This window comes from Triturus cristatus, chromosome 1_1 (genome assembly GCF_964204655.1).
Source record: "Triturus cristatus chromosome 1_1, aTriCri1.1, whole genome shotgun sequence".
NCBI classification, from domain to species: Eukaryota; Metazoa; Chordata; class Amphibia; order Caudata; family Salamandridae; genus Triturus; species Triturus cristatus.
The window spans coordinates 730413538-730435258 of NC_140579.1; the positions used below are offsets into that span (position 1 = coordinate 730413538).

Consider the following 21721-nt stretch of genomic DNA (forward strand, 5'->3'; position numbering starts at 1 on the left):
TAAATACCAGCTAAATTTTTTATTTCTCTTGCCAAAACATAAAATCTTCGATTTTTTCCATATTTCCAACTAAAAACTTTACCTCACAGTATTTTTTAAAAGCATTTAATTTCCTTTGGAGCCCAAGTTCCGTTTGATCAATTATCACAAGATCATCGGCATATAAAAGGCTTGCTACTTTCCTTCCGTTCATTCTGGGACTTGCGCTTCTTTCTACTTCCAGCGCTGCAGGTAGATTGGCTAGGAATATTGCAAAGAGTAGGAGGGCCAGGACACAGCCCTGTCTTAGCCCATTTCCTATGGCTATTTTTTGTGTCAATGACCCTTGTGTCCTTTATTACTTGGGCCCAGTTCCCTCTATGTAGTTCCTTTAGGATGATCAATGGGCTTTCCGGTATATCATATTTTATCAGGCACTCCCATAAGCTCTTACGATCCACAAGGTCGAAGGCTGCCCGGAAATCAACGAAACAGTACATTTTCCCCTTTTGTTCTATTGACTTCCGAGCAAGTGCCCAGAGGGCGAAACAGTGGTCTATAGTGGAATGACCTTCTCTGAATCCCCCCTGTTCAACCGGTACCACTGAGTTCTGGTCTGCCCAATCTTTTAGTTTACCGAATACTATTTTTGCGAAAATCTTTTCCCCAATATCTATTAGATTAATTAATCTGTAGTTTTTTGGGGCTTGCATATCACCTTTCTTGTGTAAGGGCCTTATAGTTGCACCCTTCCAATTGTTAGGGAACTTCCCGGTTTCTAAAATAACTTGGAACATCTTAGCAAAGAATTCTACCCACCAGTCCAACTGAGTTTTAATTATCAGGGCAGGGAGGTTGTCTGGACCTGCTGCCCTTGTTAGATTCAAACGTTTTATCGTGTTTTTCACTTCGGAGGCCGAAAGTCGGGTTTTAAGACTGCTACCAGACCGCTCAAATCTGGTTGCAAACCCTCTTCCTATTCTCTGCCTGGGCTATACAATTCCAGCAAATGTTCCTCCCAAGCTGATTTTTCTACCACACATTTCATTGTGGCCGCAGGGTGATCTACTGCTGATTGAATTAGTTTCCAGAACTGGCGTATATTCTTGGTTTCTATTGCCTCAAGCAGCTCTTTCCAACAGTCTTCTTTATACTCCTTTTGCCCTCCTAATTAACATATTATATCCTCTTTTTAATTTCATGAGGATATCCGCCTTACCCTGATCATACTTTATACTTGGGCTACGTGCTGTTCTCCAATTCTTTTTTTTCAAACAATTCCTTGTGAACCACCTTCCTTGTCTCACCAGCTTCCTTCATTCCTTTTATCATTTATTTTGTCTTTCCTCAGACCATCGCTGAGTCTTTGGACCACTTCAATTTTATCCACATACCAATCCAAGCTCTGGCCAGATAATGTGCCAAGAACTAAGTTCTGCTGCAATTTTAGTAGCCGGGCTACATACTCTTCTTAGTCGTGTGGTAATTCGCCTGGGGTATCCCACCTGTTGTTCAATAACTTTATTACAGGGGTTCAAATATACGTCTGGGAGTTCTTGTTCTAGAAGGTTATGGTCACTCCCTTCTCTATTAGTAATCCTAATATCTTGAATTAGTTGGAAGCACCAGGGTGTCGTAAATACATAATCTATTGGGCAGTTTTGCAAAACTAATTTAAATGTTTTCTTTGCTGGACAGTCTAAGGTTGATCTTCCGTTTAGACAGAAGGGGCTTTTAGTCCCTAAATAATTTCCCAGCTGGATATCATTAGATGAACATACAGAGTCTGGGAAAGTTGCTTGTATTATATCATAAGCCTCCAGCAATTCTTGGAACCAACAATCTACTATCTTTGGGTCCAGTTTATGATTAAAATCGCCCATTAGTATGATCAGATCCATACCATATTTTTCACAAATTGTGTCCATATCATCTTTAAAATTCCCCATTTCAATAACCTATTCCTCTCTGGTACCCCATTGCATATACACATTTAACAGCACCAATATATTTCGTTTTTTGACAGGGGTAGATAGTTACCCTACATGCAAGTAGCCATTTACATTTTACCGTTATTCCGATCACCTTTTTCACTATTTTGGTTGATAGCAATGTCATTATTCCCCCTGCTGGGTGCCCAAATCTTTGCTTCTTTGCTAAGCGATTAAACTGGCGGAAGCCAACGAATGTCGGGGTCTTGCCGCATAGCCAAGTTTCCTGGATGCAGATTATCACGGTGTTTTTTCCTAATTCCCTTATAATTTCTTGTTTGGATTGATCTCCGAGACCATTTATGTTCCAGGAAGCTATTCCTATGCCATGCGGCATGCCCTTTACCTATTCTACGTCATCTAGGGATCCTTCCTCCCTACGCCCCTCAATATACCTGTTTTAGGGACCTTCATGGCATAATCCCTGGCTCCAGTTTCCCCACCAATTTTCCACATTTGAATTATTTACTACAATTTTTAGGTTTCCCAAATCAACTCCATCTTCTTCCATATCAATTGTCCTTACCTGTCTCTTTCTTAATCCCGCATGGTACCTTAAAAAAAGTCTACCATGCCGCTCTTTCCCTTCTACTTCTATTTGTACTTCATCTTCGAATAGTATCCGTATCCCTTCTTTCTGTACCTCACTCTCCGCTTTTTCAATCAGTTTTTACCAGGTCCGAGTACATCAATACTCTAGTCACATCCTTTCCTTCTATATTTTGCCTAAATCCAACTTGTCTTAGATCATTTGACCCTATACCTTTCAAATTTGGGCACTTGGCAAACACTTGCAAAAGTTGTGACCTGTTTAACGGCAACCTCTTTCTTAACTTCTTACCCCCTTTACCTGTAGGTATTGGTTCAAAATATAACCACTTACCCTCCTTCCTTACACCTTTTAATGTCTGCTGTTGTATCATATGTACCTTATTTATCTGATATATTGGCCTATTAATTCCTACCACCGGGATATTCTCGGTTTGAAGGCTTCCTCCTTTTTTCTCCTGCGTACTTGGGTTACTATCTAATTGCGCCCTTATGTTTTGTTTCTTTGGGATTTCCTTCTTCATTATACTCCTGATGGGGTTGAGTGCCTTTATTTCTTGCACCCTACCCTCGACCTCGCCCGCCCTTGATCTTTTCACTATCTTGTTGCTCCCCTTTTTTAATGGTTTTCTTCCTACTCGCCCTACTCTATTTACTGACGTTAATCTAGAGACCTTGCCTCTTTTTATTACTCTCATTAGCTATTTAGAAATATAAACCTCCGGTTTTTCTCTAGTTAAGTCGGCTGGTTCGAGGTGTTCATCTACCATAGGCTGTGGATCGATATCTGGGACAGGTCTTACCATAGAAGGCATTTGGCGTCTAATCCCCTGTAGCTCACCCTCTATCTTAGCTAGGTACTTTTTCTGTACTTTTAAAATGTCATTGTCAGCGTGACTTCTAGGAGACCTTGTAGAGTTCTCTGTAGTATTAACATAAGGTCTAGCATTGACTAAGCGGGTGTGGCAGAAAGTTCCAAATTTAATTCAGAGTTTAGATTCAATTCCACGCTTTGTTCAATCGCTGTTGTTTTTTAGTTCTCAAGCAGGCATTGCTTTTCTTGACTTCTTTGCCTCAGCTCTCTACCAGGTGCATCCTCTTCCTCTATCCTTGAGTCCTCTTCTGAAATCAGGGTATCCCGGTGTCCTGTCTCTGGTTGATAAATTAAAAAAATCTCGCGGGGAAGAGGACAACCGTGGAGACGATAATATGAGTTGTGGAGACTGATTGGCCAAAGTTACTGATTCAATTGTGTGATCCCCAAGCTGTAGGGAGATGTTCCCAATCCCATTTCCACTTTTACTCACCCTCTCATTTAGCAGCACAGTCTCTATTATTTCTGTGTCAGGGGCCTTTGCTGGTGAGAACATTTTTGAAATGTTTCCCCACAAATTATTTTAGCGAATTTGAGGCGATACCGCTTTGTTTTTTTGCTTACGGCCATACATCTCTTTGCTGTTTTCTTTGCCTTTTTCTCTGGGCTCGGCACAGTGCTCTCTCCACTTCCTTCTGAGGCACTCGGGTTTGCTAGGGTCACTCTTGGTCTCAGTTTAAGTTCCAGGTTCTTTTTGAGTTTCTTGGGGGCCATCCCTAGTGCTTAGATTAGGTTAAAGTTTCACTGTCTCTATAATCCCCAGATTAGAGTCTTGTTCTTTTAGGGTACACACTTTAAACCCTTTAAAAAGTCCAGTAACCTTTGACCTGTCTTTTAGTACCAGTGTCCAGAGGTGCTGCCTCTAACGCTCAAGCTATTGCTATTGCTGTCACTGACGTGAGACGTGTTGCATTGGGCTGGCCTACTACAATGGGGGAGTGGAGTTTTCGGTGTTTGGCACGAAAAAGTAATTCCTCGTTTTCAGTCACAAATTGCAAGAGCTGGATCAAATGTACAACTTTTGTATCATAATGGTAGTTGACATGCAAGAAGCTCTTTTGCCTGCCTTTCTCCACTCCTGTGCAAGCTCCTATACGACCCCCGCAACAAACAGTGTAAGCCACCACCTTACACACGATACTCCTGGTACCTTGCTAATGGTCTGCTATTGACCTGCTACAGGCTTCTGCGCCCCCTGCTGGTTCTAGCGCTGCTCCGCGCAGCTCCCTGCTGATTTCCTTACTTTCCGCTGGGGGGGAGGGGGGGCGACAGTTGGGATTAAAGTCAAAGTCTCCCTCGCACTCACCCCGTGCCCACCAGCTTCTCACAGTTAGTCCCTGAGCCGCCTGCTGCTGGTCACCCCGGGGGGGGCTCTTTTCTGGGCTCCGCAACCTGTGCTTTCAGCTGCCGCCGCTCACCGCCTCACCACCTCCTCTTCCAGTGAACCTGCGGGGGTGTAGTGAGGGTGGTGCTGGAGCCACAGGAACCTACCAAGCCGCACAGAACCGAGAGTCAGCGCGACCCGGCTCGGCGGACACAAGCAGCTGATGCGGGAGGGAGCAAACGAGCAGACGGGGTGAGCAATGTGAGTAGTTGAGCAAGCAGAGTTTGCCTGTGGTGGTCAGTCCTGCTCAAGCTCCGGCTCCAACTCCAGGCTCCGTGAGCGCAAACTCCTCCTTCAGCAGTTACTGCAACTTCCGGATCTGTCTGCAGGACGTATTTGGTATTTGCTGGAGAGTTTCGTCTCTTTTCCCGTCGTTGATCCCTGCGTCAAAGGTGGGGTCCAGCCCCCTGCAGCGTCTCTGTAATCGCCCTGCCTTCGATTGTATTATCTGTGGTTGTCTGTTGTGAGCTTCGCCGTTAGACCTTTCACTGGGTGCTCACCTAAGAGCAGGTGAGTATTTTCCTTTTTTGTTACTCTGCTGATTTTTGGTGAATATTTTAAGTTTTTAAAAGTCCACACTTCGAAGAAATTTCAGAAAAAGCTAGTGTTACCCTATGGAGAAAATTGAGTTATCAGTTTAAAGGCAAGTACTCGACTGGCAGAGTTAAGGTTCTGGGCATAGACTCAGGGGTCTCCCAGCGTCAGGTAGGTACAGTTTGTTCACCTCCAGCGGCACAAGGGCGACCAGGTGCAGAGAGTTAGGCCCAATGTTATCCTATGAGAGGTAGGGGGGCCTTGGTTGGTGGCTGCTGACTAGCAGGCCACGCGGCTGTGGGAGCCGGGCTCCTGGTCACTTACTCAGGGCAAGTGGGGAAGTAGATAGGTGTAGAGGTTGCACTGCCAGGGCCACTCGGGCGGCTGGCTGTGGGAGGGGGGCAGTAGCCTAGTCCTGATTGGGTAGCGCTTCACATCCTCAAGATGGCGAGAGCCCGGGGATGTGCTTCACCTTGCATTCCCCACCTGAGGGGTGGGGTTGGCAGGCTGGCACATCCCCTGTCCTTATTTGGGGTTTCCGGCCAAGCTTCCCACCAGAGTGGGGGGGTTGCAGTGGCCTGGGGAAGCTCACAGAGGCGGCATGCCTTTGAAGCTTCCCCCTGCCCATCCTGGGGGAGGAGATTTAGCACCTTGCCCAGGATGTGCATTGTTGCAGGCCCAGGAGAGCAGGGGTTCTCCTACTCAGGGCTCCAGCAACATGTCTGCTGTGTGGCAGCCTCAGAACAGATGTGGATTAGGTTTCGGGGGCCTCTCTAAGATGCCCTCTGTGGTGCTTGGTACATTAAATCCCACACTGGCATCAGTGTGGATTTAATGTGCTGAGCAGTTTGATACCAAACTTCTCGGGCTTCAGTGCTGTCATTATGGTGCTGTGGAGTTTGTGTTTGACAAGTTCCCAGCACAATGTACTCTTAAATGGCAGCACTGTACTTACAGGGCCCAGGAATGGACCTGGGTACTGTAGGGGCACAGGGCTCCTGCCTCTGTGCCCACACCACTGGCATAGGGTACCCAGCTAGAGGGGTGGCTGATGTATGCCAGGGCAGTGTAGTTTTTGGGCATGGCACCCAGGGATGTGTGCCATGTCTACTCTGTTTTGTCTTCTACCCAGACACTCAGCCTGCCAGGGCAGTGTGTGGGTGTTAGGGTACAGGGCCTCTAAGGGTGGCACAATGAGTGCTGCAGCCCTTAGAGGCCTTCCCTGGTCACAAGGCCCTGGGTACCATTTACCAGTGGCTGACATGTGGACAGGGTCTGCCAATTTGGTTTTGAGGTTTTTGTTTAGGGAAGTAACATAGGCCCTGGGCACCTGATTGGCAGGAGTCCAGGGCACACTCAATGTACATTCAGCATTTCAGCAAAAAGTGGGGACATACCATGCAAGAAAGATGGCACTTTCTCACAGTAACGGACCCCTAAATTTGCATACTTAGTGTCCCAGGGAGGTGGCGGTCCCTGGGGCGTGTGGGGGGGCTCTGAGCCCCCCGCAAATATGTAAAGAAAGCCCCGGGGGGTGGTGGTCCCTGGGGCTTTGGGTGTCCCCTGGGCCCCCGCAAATATATTTTAGAAATGCCCCCGGGACTTGGGCCACCCGGGGGCTAATTAATGAAGTCCGGGAGCCCGCGCTTCGGTTTTTTTATTTTCACGGCCCGATCCTCCACGCATCTCTCGTTTTTTTTTATGCTCTTTTTGGCCATGGGGGTCCTTGTGGGACCCCCTAAGCAGACCTAGGGGGTCGGGGTGTTTCTACCCTGCCCCCTTTTCTTGTTTTTCACGTTTGTTTTCCTGTTGTCTTGTGCCTTGGTTCTGCCGAGGCACAAGATGGCTGCCATCACTTCCTGGTCTGAAGTGTTGACAGCCAATTAGAATGCAGCTCGTGATCGGGAGGATGCGCGGACCCTCTGCGCCTCTAAATATCGAAACTTTTATTTTTGACTTTCTCAGCAACTACTTAACGGATTTACACAATTTTTTAAAAAGTCGCTTTGAGCCAAGCAGTACCTTTTTGCCAAATTTGGGGTAAATCCGTTCAGTAGTTTTCGGCTGTATCCTTGCATAAAGTTTCCTATGGGAAATGGATTTTTTTACTCTTATTTTTTTTAATTTCTCAGCAACTACTGAACGGATTCACACCATTTAAAACAGGCATTGGCATAGCCAATAGGTCTCGCTTTTGGGACCTTATAAGTGAGTAGCCATGCAACATTTGATATTGTTTAATGAAGGATATTGTGCTGGATAACTTAACACTTGTAATGTCCCAAAGACGAGACCTATTGGCTATGCATTGTGGGGCCTTATAAGTGTTTAGGTCAGGGGTCTCCAACCTTTTCTGTAGTGAGAGCTACTTCTGCTCGACGAAAGTCTTCCCGAGCTACTAGCAAATTTTATACCTGTAAAATAGTGACTACACTATGACCACCCAAAGCAAGATTTTCAGTAGTTACCACCCAAGTATACCAAGTGCGGTTACCAGCAGAAATGCTGGGAAAAAGTTCTTCAATATTAAATGTCTCCCCTTGACTTATGAAGTAACATTCAAATCTTGACATGTCCAGTGGCACAAAGGACATAACCACAGCAGTACGTCTCCCCAGCTCAGCTTGAATTATTATTTACCAGTTTCTGAAAATACACATTTTTCGATCTAATACTACTTTCCACTGTGGGCAAACAAACTCAATTTTCCTGAAGAAACCCCATTTTTGAAGACTAAAACTGCCTTTAAAATCAGTTTTCAGCTTTTGAGAAATGCAAAGTCTCAAAACATCACCTTGTCATTATCATCATGTACTCCCATGTACAAATGCCTCATATGGACAGACTACTTTGAATTCCTAGGTATTACACTCATATGCCATGGATGCTCACCATTGGTATAGGAAACAATGGTCCTAGACTTCTTTAAAGCTACAATTCAGTTATGAAAAACATTAATTATTCAAAGGGCATTTGGTACATATAGAATTAGCATTGTATCATTAATGTACCACCACTTTCTTTACAATGAAAACAAGGATATCCGCCAAAGGCACAAAATATCGCCCCAATAGGGACTGTTTATTATTTAGTTACTTTTATAACAGATCACCATATTCAATGCTCTAAATAGAGAGAGTTTGCTCCAAGGGGAGTGTGAAAAAGGAAAGTGCTCGTGAGGTAGGACAGATATAAAGGAGGGGAATCCAAAAGGCAAATTCAATAACCAATCAATTACACATTCTGGTATCCTTAGTAAAACTGCTCGTGGTTCATGGTGGCACCAGTTTTACAGATAGGCCTGTCCCTTATGGATTTACAAATATTCATTTCATGATTTTCTGATGACGCACAGAGAACATTCATCTGTGAAAAGGCAGGGCTGGGATGATATCAGGTACAGGCCCACTGGGGGAAGAGTGTTGACGTTTCGACCCAAGTGCAATGAGGGTAATCGATATCCTCTGCAGGCAGGTCTTCCTCAGGACGGGAGGGGGGGGGTCCATGGGGGGGGGAGGGGAGGCAACCTAAGGTGAGGTACAGTCAGGATACAGCCCCTGAGGAAGACCCACCTGCAGAGGATATAAATTACCCTCATTGCACCAGGGTCGAAACGTTGACACTCCTCCCCCCCCCCCCGTAGGCTTGCACCTGTTATCATCCCAGCCATCCTTTTCACAGATGAATGTTGTCTGTGCATTATCAAAAAATCATGAAATGAATATTTGTAAATCCATAAGGGACAGGCCTATCTGTAAAATTGGTGCCACTATGAACCACGACCAGTTTTACTAAGGATGCCAAAATGTGTAATAGATTGGTTATTGAATTTGCCTTTTGGATTCCCCTCCTTTATCTGTCCTACCTCACAAGCACTTTCCTTTTTCACACTCCCCTTGGAGCAACCTCTTTCTCTATTTGGAGCATTGAATATGGTGATCTGTTATAAAAGTAACTAAAAAATAAACAGTCACTATTGGAGCGATATTTTGTGCCTTTGTGTCTTTTGAGGATATACTTGTTTGCATTGTAAAGAAAATGGTGGTACATTAATGATACAATGCTAATTCTATATGTACCGGATGCCCTTTGACTAATGTTTTTCATAACTGAATTGTAGCTTTAAAGAAGTCTAGGCCCGTTGTTTCCTATACTAATCGTTACCCAGGTCCATGGACAATTGTGGGTTACCCCATTATATCATAATGGATGCTCACCATAGCACCACGGATGCCTGGATTATGCCAGTAATGCCCACCATTATACTAGGGCCACAGTTGTGCCAAGTCTGGAAACCAGAAGGATCGGGGATAAGACCACATATCAGTCAAGACCATTAATATGCCAGGAATAGATACATATAGGCCAGTCATGCTCAGAGTAGGTCTATGAGGGCTGCCAGCATACCACAACTAGACCAAAAATACTAAAATAGTCAAGGATGACCATTATTATGCCACTGGCACTATTATGTCAGGAATGGACACAATTATGACAAATATAACACTCTTATGATGGGCTAGCATATATATTTGGTGTTCTTGGCACCAGGCATTTTTTCAGGAAGCAATAATGTTTGTTATGGGCACACACACAAATGTTGATGATTCTCTTAATTTTCTCTGGTCTGGATCATACCCTGTACTCCTCAGGTCTTGAGCTGATCATGCATCTAACTGGCACATTTTCACCTTGACTCCTGCAGTCCCGCGCCTTGGTGAGTCAGCACTGATTACAGCTCAGGCTACTGCTGCCATACTTTTTTGATGGTGCACTGTTCACACACATGTTGTGACTGATAAAGAAGGGACTACAACATGGTCAATCTCCTTGTGGCTTAATTATATTGAGATTGGATACAGACTGTCATGTAGCAGGTCGTTTAAGCCGGCACAGTGTGTGTTTGAGTGTTAGTATGAGTTACCGTGATAAGTTTGGCTGGCTGTCACTCTTAGGGTCTTGAGATGATCAGTGCTGCCTTCTTTAATAGGCACCTACTCTCTGAAATTGATACTGGGCTTGACTTCACCTCAGAGCTACTTTGAAGGTACTGGCGAGCTACCAGTAGCTCCCGAGCTACTCGTTGGAGACCCCTGTTCTATAAACTTATAAACAGTTTAAAAATTTTTTTTTTTTTTTAAGGGTTTTTCACGGTGCACGCACCGTGCGCGCACCCCGCGATTTTTTTGAAAAAAAATGAAATGTTTTTTTTATCCTTCGGGGTCCTTCAGGGACCCCCTGACAAAGGCTAGGGGGTCAGGAACTCTCTACCCTGCCCCCTTTTCGTGTTCTCCACCTTTCTTTTTCACTATCACACACAAAATGGCGTCCGACACTTCCTGATTTCGACCAATAGGAATGTTGACTGACATCTAACCACCAATCAGAATTACGCTCGTGGACATTTGGTGCGCGCATATAGATATTTATGTACTTTTAACTGCAATTTTCTCAGGAACTACTGAACAGATTGACACCATATATGCAAAAGGCACATGCCTGACCTGAGGACTACCTCTTTGCCATATTTCATGTAATTCTGTTCAGCCGTTCGGGCTGTACCTTCGACTAAAGGTCCTATGGGAAAATGCATGGGGAAAACTCGTTTTGGGATCCCTCTTTTTTCTCAGCCCCCGTTTGACGAATCACCCCAAGACTTTCAGGGTAGGAGCTGAGCGGAGCGCCCCATTAGTTTTGAAAATTTCACGAAGATAAGTCAACCGGCGCCAAGGTTATTCAAAATAGAATTTTCAGATTTCCTATGGGAACTCGGTCCTAACTATCTACTGGCGACCGCCAGTAGATAATATATATATCTATATATATCTAGATATATATCTAGCTAGATTTATCTAGCTATCTAGATCTATATGTATCTCGTCAGAGCATATAAGTTATAACACAGCGACTTGGGTGTCGAGCAGCTCCCTGGTGTCAAGAAGCAGTTCTCAAGGGGGACGGTGTGCTTTGCTTCTAGCTCATTCTGGCTGTCACTCGATGATTAATTGTGCACACATTGTATGTGTGAGTCCACCGTCCTCAAAGATGTGCTGTCGAAGGAGGAATCACACATTTCTACTCGGTCATAATACAAAACCAATAGACGCCCATAGCTGTGCAGTACTGAAGCCCTAGCCCAGCTGTGTCCCCTTTTCCGGTCAGCAATATTCCTTCCCGCATCCGTGCTAGTCCAGTGACGTCACTGCATGCAGCTTGCCCGCGCGCCATCCCCTGCACTGCAGCAGACCCTTCTACGGCTGGAAGACGAGTGCACCACTATAGTGTTTTCAGGACTCCCTCGACTTTAACCCTTACTGCTGACTAAGGCAGCGTTAGCTGCTGCAGAGCCAGGGCTGATCTGAAAGATTAATGTCCAGCCGAGGCACGGCAGTCCTGTTAGTAAGAGCCCTATTACAAATCCGACAGAAGCAGCAGTATCCCACAGAGCTCAAGAAATGCAGCTAGATACTTGCTTACGGGCTGCATGGTAATATTTCCCAAATTCGGAGCATATGTTAAAATCGCGTAGACTTACTTTGACTTTCGCCATTATGTCTTTCACTTGCCTGTTAAGATACTTACTTCACATAAGTTTATGTATTTGGTGATGAGGAAAGTAGCATTCCATATACAAAAATATTAAGTACAGGTTTTCTTGAAACAAGTCACAACTTGTTGATGTTTTCTCATATCCAGCTATTACTGCTGCTGTATTTTAGGTAGCTGAGTTAAATGTTGATCCAACTCCACGTTCAAGGCATCTCTGGGCAGGCACTGTTTGAAGTTAACATGTCATTCTAATTATTTTTTTAGCAGTAAAGTGTGTGTAGGAGAATCGGTTGACCTCTTGAGTGGTTTTGTAAGCAGTGTAAATTCGTGTATACATTTCTTAAGCTGCTTTTTATTCTATTTTTTCCTTAACATGTTTCTCCTCCCACGGTCTGTCAAGTCCATTGCTCTCCATCGCTCTCTATCGCTCTTCTAGCCTTGTCTTGTGTACTTTACTTTTAAGCTTACTCCTTTTTATGTAGACGTTACTTGCAAGCACAGATTTGATTTAAAAGATTAAATAAACCAAACCGAAACATCAAAATATAAACCATTAGTGATTGGACAGTTTCTTACTTTGTGTTACATTTAACTGTTCTTTTGACAGCCCAGTTTTTAAAGCCAGGTTCGTATGGAATATGCGTTCACCCCACTTGCACTGCTTCTGGAAATAGCGTATACTGCTTCATCTGTCTATTCTTTAGTGCATTCATAATTAGGACCCTGTCAGCATAATGGCTCATCTCACTCATGCCATTCCTTTCTGGGCCAGTGTCCTCTTACTCATAGTACCAGTTAGATAACTGAAACCCTTGTTCCGGCCCTGAGGTTTTCAGCTCTGCAATTCTGTTGTGGTAAATTAAAGAACTATGCACAAAGTTAATCTTCCACTTGCAAGAAAATGAAATGCGCAAATTCTCATAAAGGATGCTATGTAAGTTTACTTAGTAAAATTGTTGGGGTCCCCTTTACACCAGATTCACACTGTGCGCTACAGCCAAGAATCGTAGGCCCTTCAGTTTGCAATTCTTTTTTGTTGTAAGCTCTGTTAGTTGTGTTACGCAGCAGAGGTAAGACAACATGTTGGTTAGCTCTTTCTTGGTTAGTGTTGTATACATGGCCAAGAAATGCGAGTTGCTAGAGCAGTGTTCATCGCCCAAAATAGAGGCCACTTAAGACATACATAGTTGTCATATATTAAACTGTCTCATGCATTAATCTGGTTCGTCCCACTCCCTGGAGTGGCCAGTGCTCTAGGCTTCACATATTCCTGGATAAGGACAGATGATCAGACGTTTCCCAGAAGTTGCAAAAGAAAATAGTGTGTACATGTTATCTGAAGTCAGCCATAGGTGGTTTAGTGTATTGAGCTTGTTGGTTGTTGAAAGTAGAACTATAAAGAAAGAGAATAGGGCTAGAAAGCTGTTGACAAAGCTGAGCTTCCAAAGCAATCGACACTGCTTTTTGTGTGTAACCAAATCACAGAAGACTCGATTTCCTTTGTGGTTAGCTGCTTTGAGTGTTGTGGTGGTCTTGTTCCAAAGGATTTCTGAATCAGTAGCTGGACTGATCTCCCCACATGCAGGAGGGACGAGTTCAGGTTAGAGTTCAACTGGTGGCCATATTTGTTGAGGGGTAGAAGTTGGAATACATATGGTATGGGCTTCTGTGCTAGCTATGTTTGTTAGCACCTGGGTTCCAGAGAGGATCGCTTATTTTTTGTACCGGGGCTCTGTATAGCTTCTGGTCAGGTCCACACTTTTCATATTCACAAAAAAATCCATGTATGCCCACACAAAGCAAGGCTGTTCCTCTGAATGCAACTGTAGGTCAAATAACCACAAGATTACTACCTAAATCCCTGTTGGAAAGTGGACTGCATATATTTATTGAGAAGAACTTAAGGTGCTTCCATTTCCTGTGGTATAGCAAATTGTTCCAAAAATGTAGTCGAGGGGACTCGGGGCTCCACTGAAGGGGTCCACGGCGTTTCTCTATGCCTTACATACAATGCCTAGGTTTCTTGTTGGAACGAGTATGCAAATTCATGGCCAACACTTTACACCAGAGAAAATGGCGAAAGATGAGGCATTATGCAGACTACCATCTCCCTTTGAGCACTAATGGTTCCTTGCTGTTAACCCTTTGCTAGGCCTGTCTTACTACCCCTCCCCCACCCTAACATCTTTGCATTTTGGTTACGTTACACGTGAGATGCATCACCCAGTCTGTGCTTCTGCTCATTTAAGGTACTTTTTAATTTCCTTTTCTTTTCTTTCAAACACTAATCTCACTGTTTTTCGTTTAATATTTGGCTGCATGCTAGTTTTTAACACTACCAAAATGAACGATTAAACCCCTTCTAAAAAAGAAAGTTTACGAACCCAATCAAATGTCGCCTGGATTGTGCTGGTTTGTTTTTTGGTTTCCAGCGATGGGGGGAGCCGCCTCGCACTTACACCTTGCGCACTATGGAAATAAACCACATTTCTGACACAGGTGAAAGGATGAAAGGCAGCATAGATCTTCCGACAGTCGTGCAAAATGTTGCTGTCTAGGTGGTGATTGTGTTTTTACAAGCGCTTGAGTACATGCTTACATTTCTTTTTTTCTTTTTCAATTATTTGGTAATCTTTGTTTCGTATTTTTTTTCATCCCATGTGGCTTGTTTGGGTTTTAAATGTTTTGCATCATGTCATGGTGGTCCAGCACACCACCACAGATTGGTCTTAATTTCCTACCCTCTCCTACCATTCCCTCCCAGTACACTGAAAATCAGCAGTCTTTGACATTTGTCCAGTCTTTCCCTTTGGTGAGGCCAATTAAGTAGTCTCCAACAATAAACCTTTGCATGCGTCTGTGAAGAATCTCTTGTCACATTACATGAGGTGTGAATGCCAACAGTAAAAGAATAATTTATTACTGGAATATTTTTGGTTTGTTTCTCTGTTCTGTCTGTCAGGATAATGTCGGACACCGATTACTGCAGAAACATGGCTGGAAGCTTGGCCAGGGACTGGGGAAATCACTCCAGGGTAAGTGTAAACCGACTCTGCTGCAGTGGCTACTTTCAGCCTAAGATACTGACCTCCGTTCAATTCTCCTGCTCGATGTTTACTTCTCAATGCCTAGGCCGCCAGACAGTGGTATGTGTTGTTCCATACAGACTTGACTACTCTAGTGCCTGTCGTGGTCAAAGCTCTAGCACAAAGTTGCCCTGTTTAAATATTTCCGAGGTGGTGGGTGCAGTTACTGTGCAGTTCTCTGTGATAAGCATGCACACGCTTTTCAGTCTGTTAATCGCCACTGTCCATATAAATAACGTATGTTCTTTGTGTCACCTTAAAAATAAGTATGCAGAAAGGAAAGTACTGTTTACTTGCAAGATTGAACTCAAACAAAACACTGGCTAGTCCACAACCGATTTAACCACTTGTTACTTCATGGAGTGACTTCTGATGCTCGTCACTGGTAACACCTATGTTAAATGACATTAGTGTATGCACCTTGTAAATTAACTGGTCAGACCTGGTATCCAGAATGTGTCAACATTTTAAATTTACACCAAAAAGCAAATCGCAGCCTAACACTGTACCTACATAAAAATGTATTTAAGCAGTGTTTTTCTGCATGTCAGCCCTTTATTTATTTTCTACAGTGAACGAACCGTGGCGACTAATTGCCTTTATTTGATGGCTCAGCCATCCTACTGTGCCAAGTTAGGCACAATGGACATTCAGCGTCCGTGCATGTAACCTCTACAAGACGATTGTGGAGAAGGGGCATGAAACCTGTTCCTGCATAAAAACTTGGACTGTGTAGAATGCGTTTTGTTGGTGTTTTTATCTAGTTTGCTTCTACCCAATGGACGTGGTGAGTATAAAGATCTCAGCATTTTATCTCAAGCAGTGTACTTGGACCGTGCAAAAGTTTACTCGCCGAAGGCATGGCTCAGCATTTGTATAAACTAATCTAACAATCTTTTTACACCTGACGTTTGGATTTTGCTAAAATTATATATACAATATACTTGGAGGCTTTCAGCCAGCTGTCGTCATCAGTTAGTCTGTCATTTACATATTTCTTCTAACTACTACAGCATAAGGCAATCTATTCAGCCCACTTCAGCTATTGGATGACTTCACTAAGTGATGGTATTCTACTCCTTCGCAAGGAACACAAAGCAGTTCACTTCATTGTCAAGGACTACTATGGCAATGTATGCTTTGAGACCAAAAATAAATAATTTTTACTTACAAACACCAACCACACACACACACACACACTAAGCCCAAAGAACCACTGACAAAGCCAGATGCTGGTAGCCAGTGCCAGACCTTTTAGATTTGAAAGTGCTTGTTCGACTTGTCCTGTTCTCCATTCTTCCCAACTAACAGGATATTGTTCACAGTTCCATCTGTTTGACAGTTGCCGGCCAGTTATTAAAGAGGGAGAGCAAGGACTAAGAATACTGGAGTACCATTTAACCATTATTTTTATTACAGCATTAAGAGAATGATGTTGGTCTGAATCTCTGAAGTGAAATGTGACCACCGAATATATAATTTTGAATGATTCTATCAATTTTTTGTTATGCTCCCCTCTCCCGCCACCCACTAGACTCCCTTAGAAAGAACCTCTAAGTAATATAGTCTATAGTTTATACAGTTTCGGATTCTCTGAAATAGTTAAGTATGAGAACAATTCTAATGAGCACATGCTAGACATTACTTGTGAGGTGTCACAATCCTTTAAGTAGTGACTCCTTGTTGAACAACATAAGGCCACATCCCCATGGACCTCGACAAACCAAGTAATGACAAGCAAGTGCACAGTCATCAGTCTTGGACTCAGTCATCCACACCTAGGACCTGAAAGCCTTCTGTTCCTGCTAAGTGGTCCCACTATAATGATAACGTTCGGATGTTGGTTACGCCAGCTTAAGGAGAACGGAAGCCCCTTATGTGGTCTTTCAGTATTGGTATAGGTCTGTATCAAAGTTTGGCTTCCAAGTACTATTTTTGAAGTGAAATAAGTTACTTTAAAAACTGATTACTCCAATCTTTAGACAAGCATTTAGACTAGACTCAGTAGATTTGCCTTTGGTATTCTTGAATACGATCTACATTTTGATGTGGTGGACCTCTGAATCAAGCACCCCTAAAACCAGTAGATGGCATAATGACCTGAATATTGCATTGTTATTTTTAAAATGATGTATGTAGTGCTTACTGAAAGGTGGTGTGTAAGCCGCATCACACAATGCATGAAGGAATTCCTGTCTCTGGTTGTTTCCCAGTTCCTTTCCTTGTTTCTAGATATTACATACTTTTCCAGCAGTATGCCCACTCCTACCTCACAAACCAGGCTATTCTTCAAAACACACACGGATTCATATGTGCGTTTCTGACTAGTCCTCCAATTCCTAGATGACTAGTCAGACATACTCGCATATGACACTTCGTGTGTTTTGAAAAATAGCCTAGTTTGTGAGGTAGGAGAGGAGTGGGCATACTGCATGGAAAGTAGGTAATTATCTGGAAAGGAGGAAATGGACTTCCATGATAACAGAAAAGGGACTTGGGAAGTCGGAGACCAGGGCAAACTCAGAAGCTGAGAAACTGTTGAACCTCTACAGTGGTTTTAATTATAGACAGATAAGACCCCTGGATAAAAACATGAGGGTAGGGATTTGCCTATAACGCAAAGTAAATGAATTTTTAAAATCGTTATTTAAAATTATTCAACAGAAAAAATAATGCATTTACTGTTTTTAGGTCTCTCCTTAGACGGAGCATGTGCTGCTCAGGCTTGCAACGGGTATTGTTTACAAAAGTGAGCTTTGTGTCCACCCATTGCTTACCATTTATTGGCTTCATTGTCACTTTTCTTTGCGGCCTCTAAATCGGCCAACATGTCCCAGGCATCATTTCCTTTTCTTTATGTGAATCATGGAACAAGCACAGATTGATTTAACTTAATGTCTGCCCACTCATCACGCTGATTGAGATACAAGTTTTAGGACACTTCCTTTGTTTCCAGTTCTCGTTCGGCATGCTCTTAATTTGTTCAGTTTTCAAACACATATTAGTACATTGTTTCTCTACGCCTGCATCTTTTGTCTTACTTTTTACATTTTACATGGGTTGGATAAAGCTAATATTTATAAATGCCCACTACCCACCCATTTGCACCTTCAGGATTCTTGCTGCTGCACACATACTTCATTCCCTTTGTCATTCATCCCCTTTATGCCTTATACCTTTGCATTGATTTCAAGTTGGTTTCTTGTTTGTTACTTACACCCTCAACTGTACTAATCTGCGCTACTCCAGTCTATGCAACGCCACTCTGCCATGCCACTCAAACTCTCGCGCCACTCCACTGCGCCTCACCACACTGTACCACCACAGCACTGTGCCACTACGCTCTATGCCACTCTCCTTTGCGCCACTTCCCTCTATACCACTCTCCTTTGCGCCACTAACAGAACAGCAGCCACGCCTCTATACAACACGGATAAGACTTTTGTAACTTCAATAGCTCACATAGGATAGACATATTGGCTTTGTCAGTGCTTGTTAAAATTTCATTTTTCTTTTTTTTTTTTACCATTTGTTTGCGTGTGAGTTCTATAGATTTGTTCCTGAGCTCGATCAGTTTTGGATATCCGACAGTAGGTCAAGAAACCAGTGCACGTTTAAACTTCAAATGGTGCAAGAACCTCCAGGTATTAAACTACTTATAGTGGGTTGCTCCTATGCCCAAGATGCCGTCGCATTTAGTAACGTTGAGGAACTGAAAACTCTGAACTAGTGATTTTTTTGTTTGTTTGTGGCATCATGCATATGCACTGTGTAAATTATACCATCTCCTATATCTAGTGAATTATGGTTCTCCTGTGGTGTCCCCCATTAAGATTTTCTACTGCGCTTTCTGCTGTGATTTTCCTCTTATCCCCCAGAGGGATAAGTGACTGCCAATACTGCTGAACATCTTGTCTGGTAGCAAAAGGGTCCTCCTGGAAGAGGCGTTTATTGTGGTTGGATAGAGAATGGGGAACTAGCATTGACAAAGCCAACAAGTCTGGCTTTAAAGTGTGAGGTCATGTAGCCCGACATTCACAAATACCGTTTATCGCATTGCAACCTACCTCATTGTTTTAGCCTATGCATAAGGGGAAAAAGAGCAAAACAATTGCTATAGGCAAATAATGCATGTAGGAGAGAAAAAAATGAATGTGAGAAACAGCGTGATGTACTTTTTCCGATGTTAAGTAGTGCCTTGTGCATTATTGTGGAAACTATTCCTGGAAAGCTAAATGGTACACCGAAGAGCCAATACCACGACTTGAGAGAGTAATAATCCTCTAGGTAGAGCCACAGCCCGCTCAGCACAACTGTCTGCTAGATAGTCAATGCACAATCCAGCCAGATCTACAAAATGTGCCTTACTTTTGGGGTCACAGAGAATCAGATTAAGGAAAAGAATGCAGGGGTCTGCACATTTCTTCTGGTGGTTTTGGGGAGCCCTTGTTGCATTTAGGACTATAAAAAAATCCGTGGAGACATTGGATATAACTGGGAATAGAATTCCTGCTGATAGCCATAGAATGATACCCTTTCTCTTGTTTAGATTGTCATCTTCCTTTTGTAGAAGTGTCCACTTCCCACGCGCCTGGCCTACTGTGAGATAGACAAGAAAGAGGGCAGCGTTTCTTAGAAGTATGTTGTGTTCCAGCTAATTACTCGGAACCAGTGTCACTGTGACAGACGCAGTAGATCCTTTGAGGGTAGTAGCTTTTCACAGCTGCCTGTAATGGCCGTTTCAGCCTACCAACTCTGTAGTGAGAGCCCTTTACCATTAAGAGAATAATAAACCAAGTATTATGTTTTTATTTTGGGTATTTGTATTGAGCTGCTCCGTGACAGTGGAGTTGTGGTCTGAAGGGGAAGAATCCAAAAACGAGACATACCCGAAATAAATATTTATACACATCTTGCACCAGGAGAGAGGAGGATGGAAAAGACACCGCTACACATGAAGGCAGATAAGGTGTTCTTGCAGGCCAGATAGCCTCAGAAGGGCTAAGTTAGGAATTCTCCGGAGCATGTAGGTTTTGAACGTCTATTGGGAAGTTTACCCCCTATGCTGTCCTGACACCATCAGAAAAGAAACAAATGTGAATGTTTGTAGAGGTGCTTGTATAGCCTGAACCCAGCTGGGGAACTACTCTGTGCTGAGCATAGGATGCACTATTATAAACTAAAGGGGTAACCCAAGAAGGCCATAGGACCTGGGTAGCATATCGTGAAAATAAGTGTGGTCCTAACGGCAATTCCAATACTCAATTTGCAATACAGGTGAGTGGGAAAAGAAAATTTGCACAGGTCACACTTAATGCTGTTTCAAATTTAAATGTTATTTTATATTTTATTTTTCAAAGTCATGCATAGCAGATACATTTTTCAATATACTTGTTGCTCCGAAATAGGTGGGAAAAGAGGTGTTCATAGAGGTGCTGATGTGCGTGGTGATTAAAGAAAAGAAAAAAAACAGTCAAAATAGTCCGCACAATTCTTTTTAGATAACATCCATGGCTGTGAGAGGGACATTGGCCAAATTATTAACACCCACTCTGAGAGTTTCTTAACCAACTGTCATCTTCTTTGTTTGGAGGGGTGATAACTGAATCAAAGCCCACCACTCATAGGGAAAAATATACTCAATCCAGGCTTTGATTGCAGTCGACTTTTCAACCAGACTGTTGCAAGTTAAGCCCTCGCATACAGGTCTTCATCGGAACAGTGATTGGGGGGGGCTGATATATATATAGAGAAACCTAAAACGGCGCAGTAGCACTGTATGTGGGGGGTGGGTTGTTCAATCCTGATACACCCTTCTCTCTCTTGGTAAAGTGTCCACAATTCTCACGGATTCAGCTAGACTGTGTTCCTTTTAAAAATCCATAAAAATCAAGGCTGCGATGAGCATGCCTCAGTATTATTCACAATGTTGAAATCCACATGTAACAAGGGGAAATAAATTCCAAAACGTCCATGCGTGATTGTTTGGGGTAACTCTCCTGGCTGTCTGGACTGAGTGATTCTATGGAGAAGGAGCGTGTGTTATCCAAGAGGATAGGATGCGCAAGCCTGGGGATACAATCAGGATAGTTCACACTCGGGTGACAGAAGGGACGACTTTGACGTTCAGTGGAAGTGCCATCTACTAAATTGCTTGCGAAAGGCAAGCAGGATTTGTTGCATTGATCTGTAGATGTGAAGATTGTTCCAAGGTTTGGGGTGCTAGATATGAAAAATCTGCCCCCAAAATGGGTATTAAGAAGGGATGATCTGAAGAGCTCTTGGAAGCATTCTCTTGGGGCTGTATGGGAGCAGACAGGAGACCAGTAAAAACAGCCATCCAAAATCGTCTTTACGGCAGGTATAATGGACTGTAATTGTTTCACGTGTGGACTAAACCATTGAAGCTTCTGCAGGTACAGATATCAAGAGAGACTGTTGATCCGTAAAATCCGCTTTGCTGTGGTTATGGAGGAATTCTATGTCCGGACTGGAGGCGAGGATTATGCCTTCTATTCCACACTTTATTACACAGCAGCCTGTAGTGAAACAAGACTACATTTCCCATCAAACCCTGGGGAAACTGTAGTCAAACAAAGTAACCAATAGGCATTGTCCATAGTCCACCAATAGGAGTCCTCCAGCACCCAGATAGTCTGCCCTCACTGGTCCTTCCTCCTCTTTCTTCGCTGCTCAGCAGCCGAGCTAAGTGTTTTTCTTCTTTGCTTATGTGTTTCTGTTCATGCTGTGGTAACGATGTGCTTGTACTTGCTTT

General features: G+C 43.4%; 1 protein-coding gene across 9 annotated transcripts in view; it reads left to right on the forward strand.

Annotated features, from left to right (window-relative positions):
* GPATCH8 (G-patch domain containing 8) overlaps nt 1-21721 on the forward strand; it is an 826162-nt gene that overhangs the window by 410378 nt on the left and 394063 nt on the right. For 5 of the 9 annotated variants that reach the window (XM_085648516.1, XM_085648535.1, XM_085648553.1 and 2 more), the window contains one exon: nt 14823-14895. The exons of 2 other annotated variants lie outside the window; for them this stretch is intronic. In XM_085648516.1, coding sequence (XP_085504642.1) covers nt 14823-14895 — 73 coding nt within the window. Of the gene's footprint in view, nt 1-12467; nt 12486-14822; nt 14896-21721 lie in introns of those variants that run through there. 2 more of the 9 variants (XM_085648544.1, XM_085648561.1) reach the window with 1 other exon arrangement.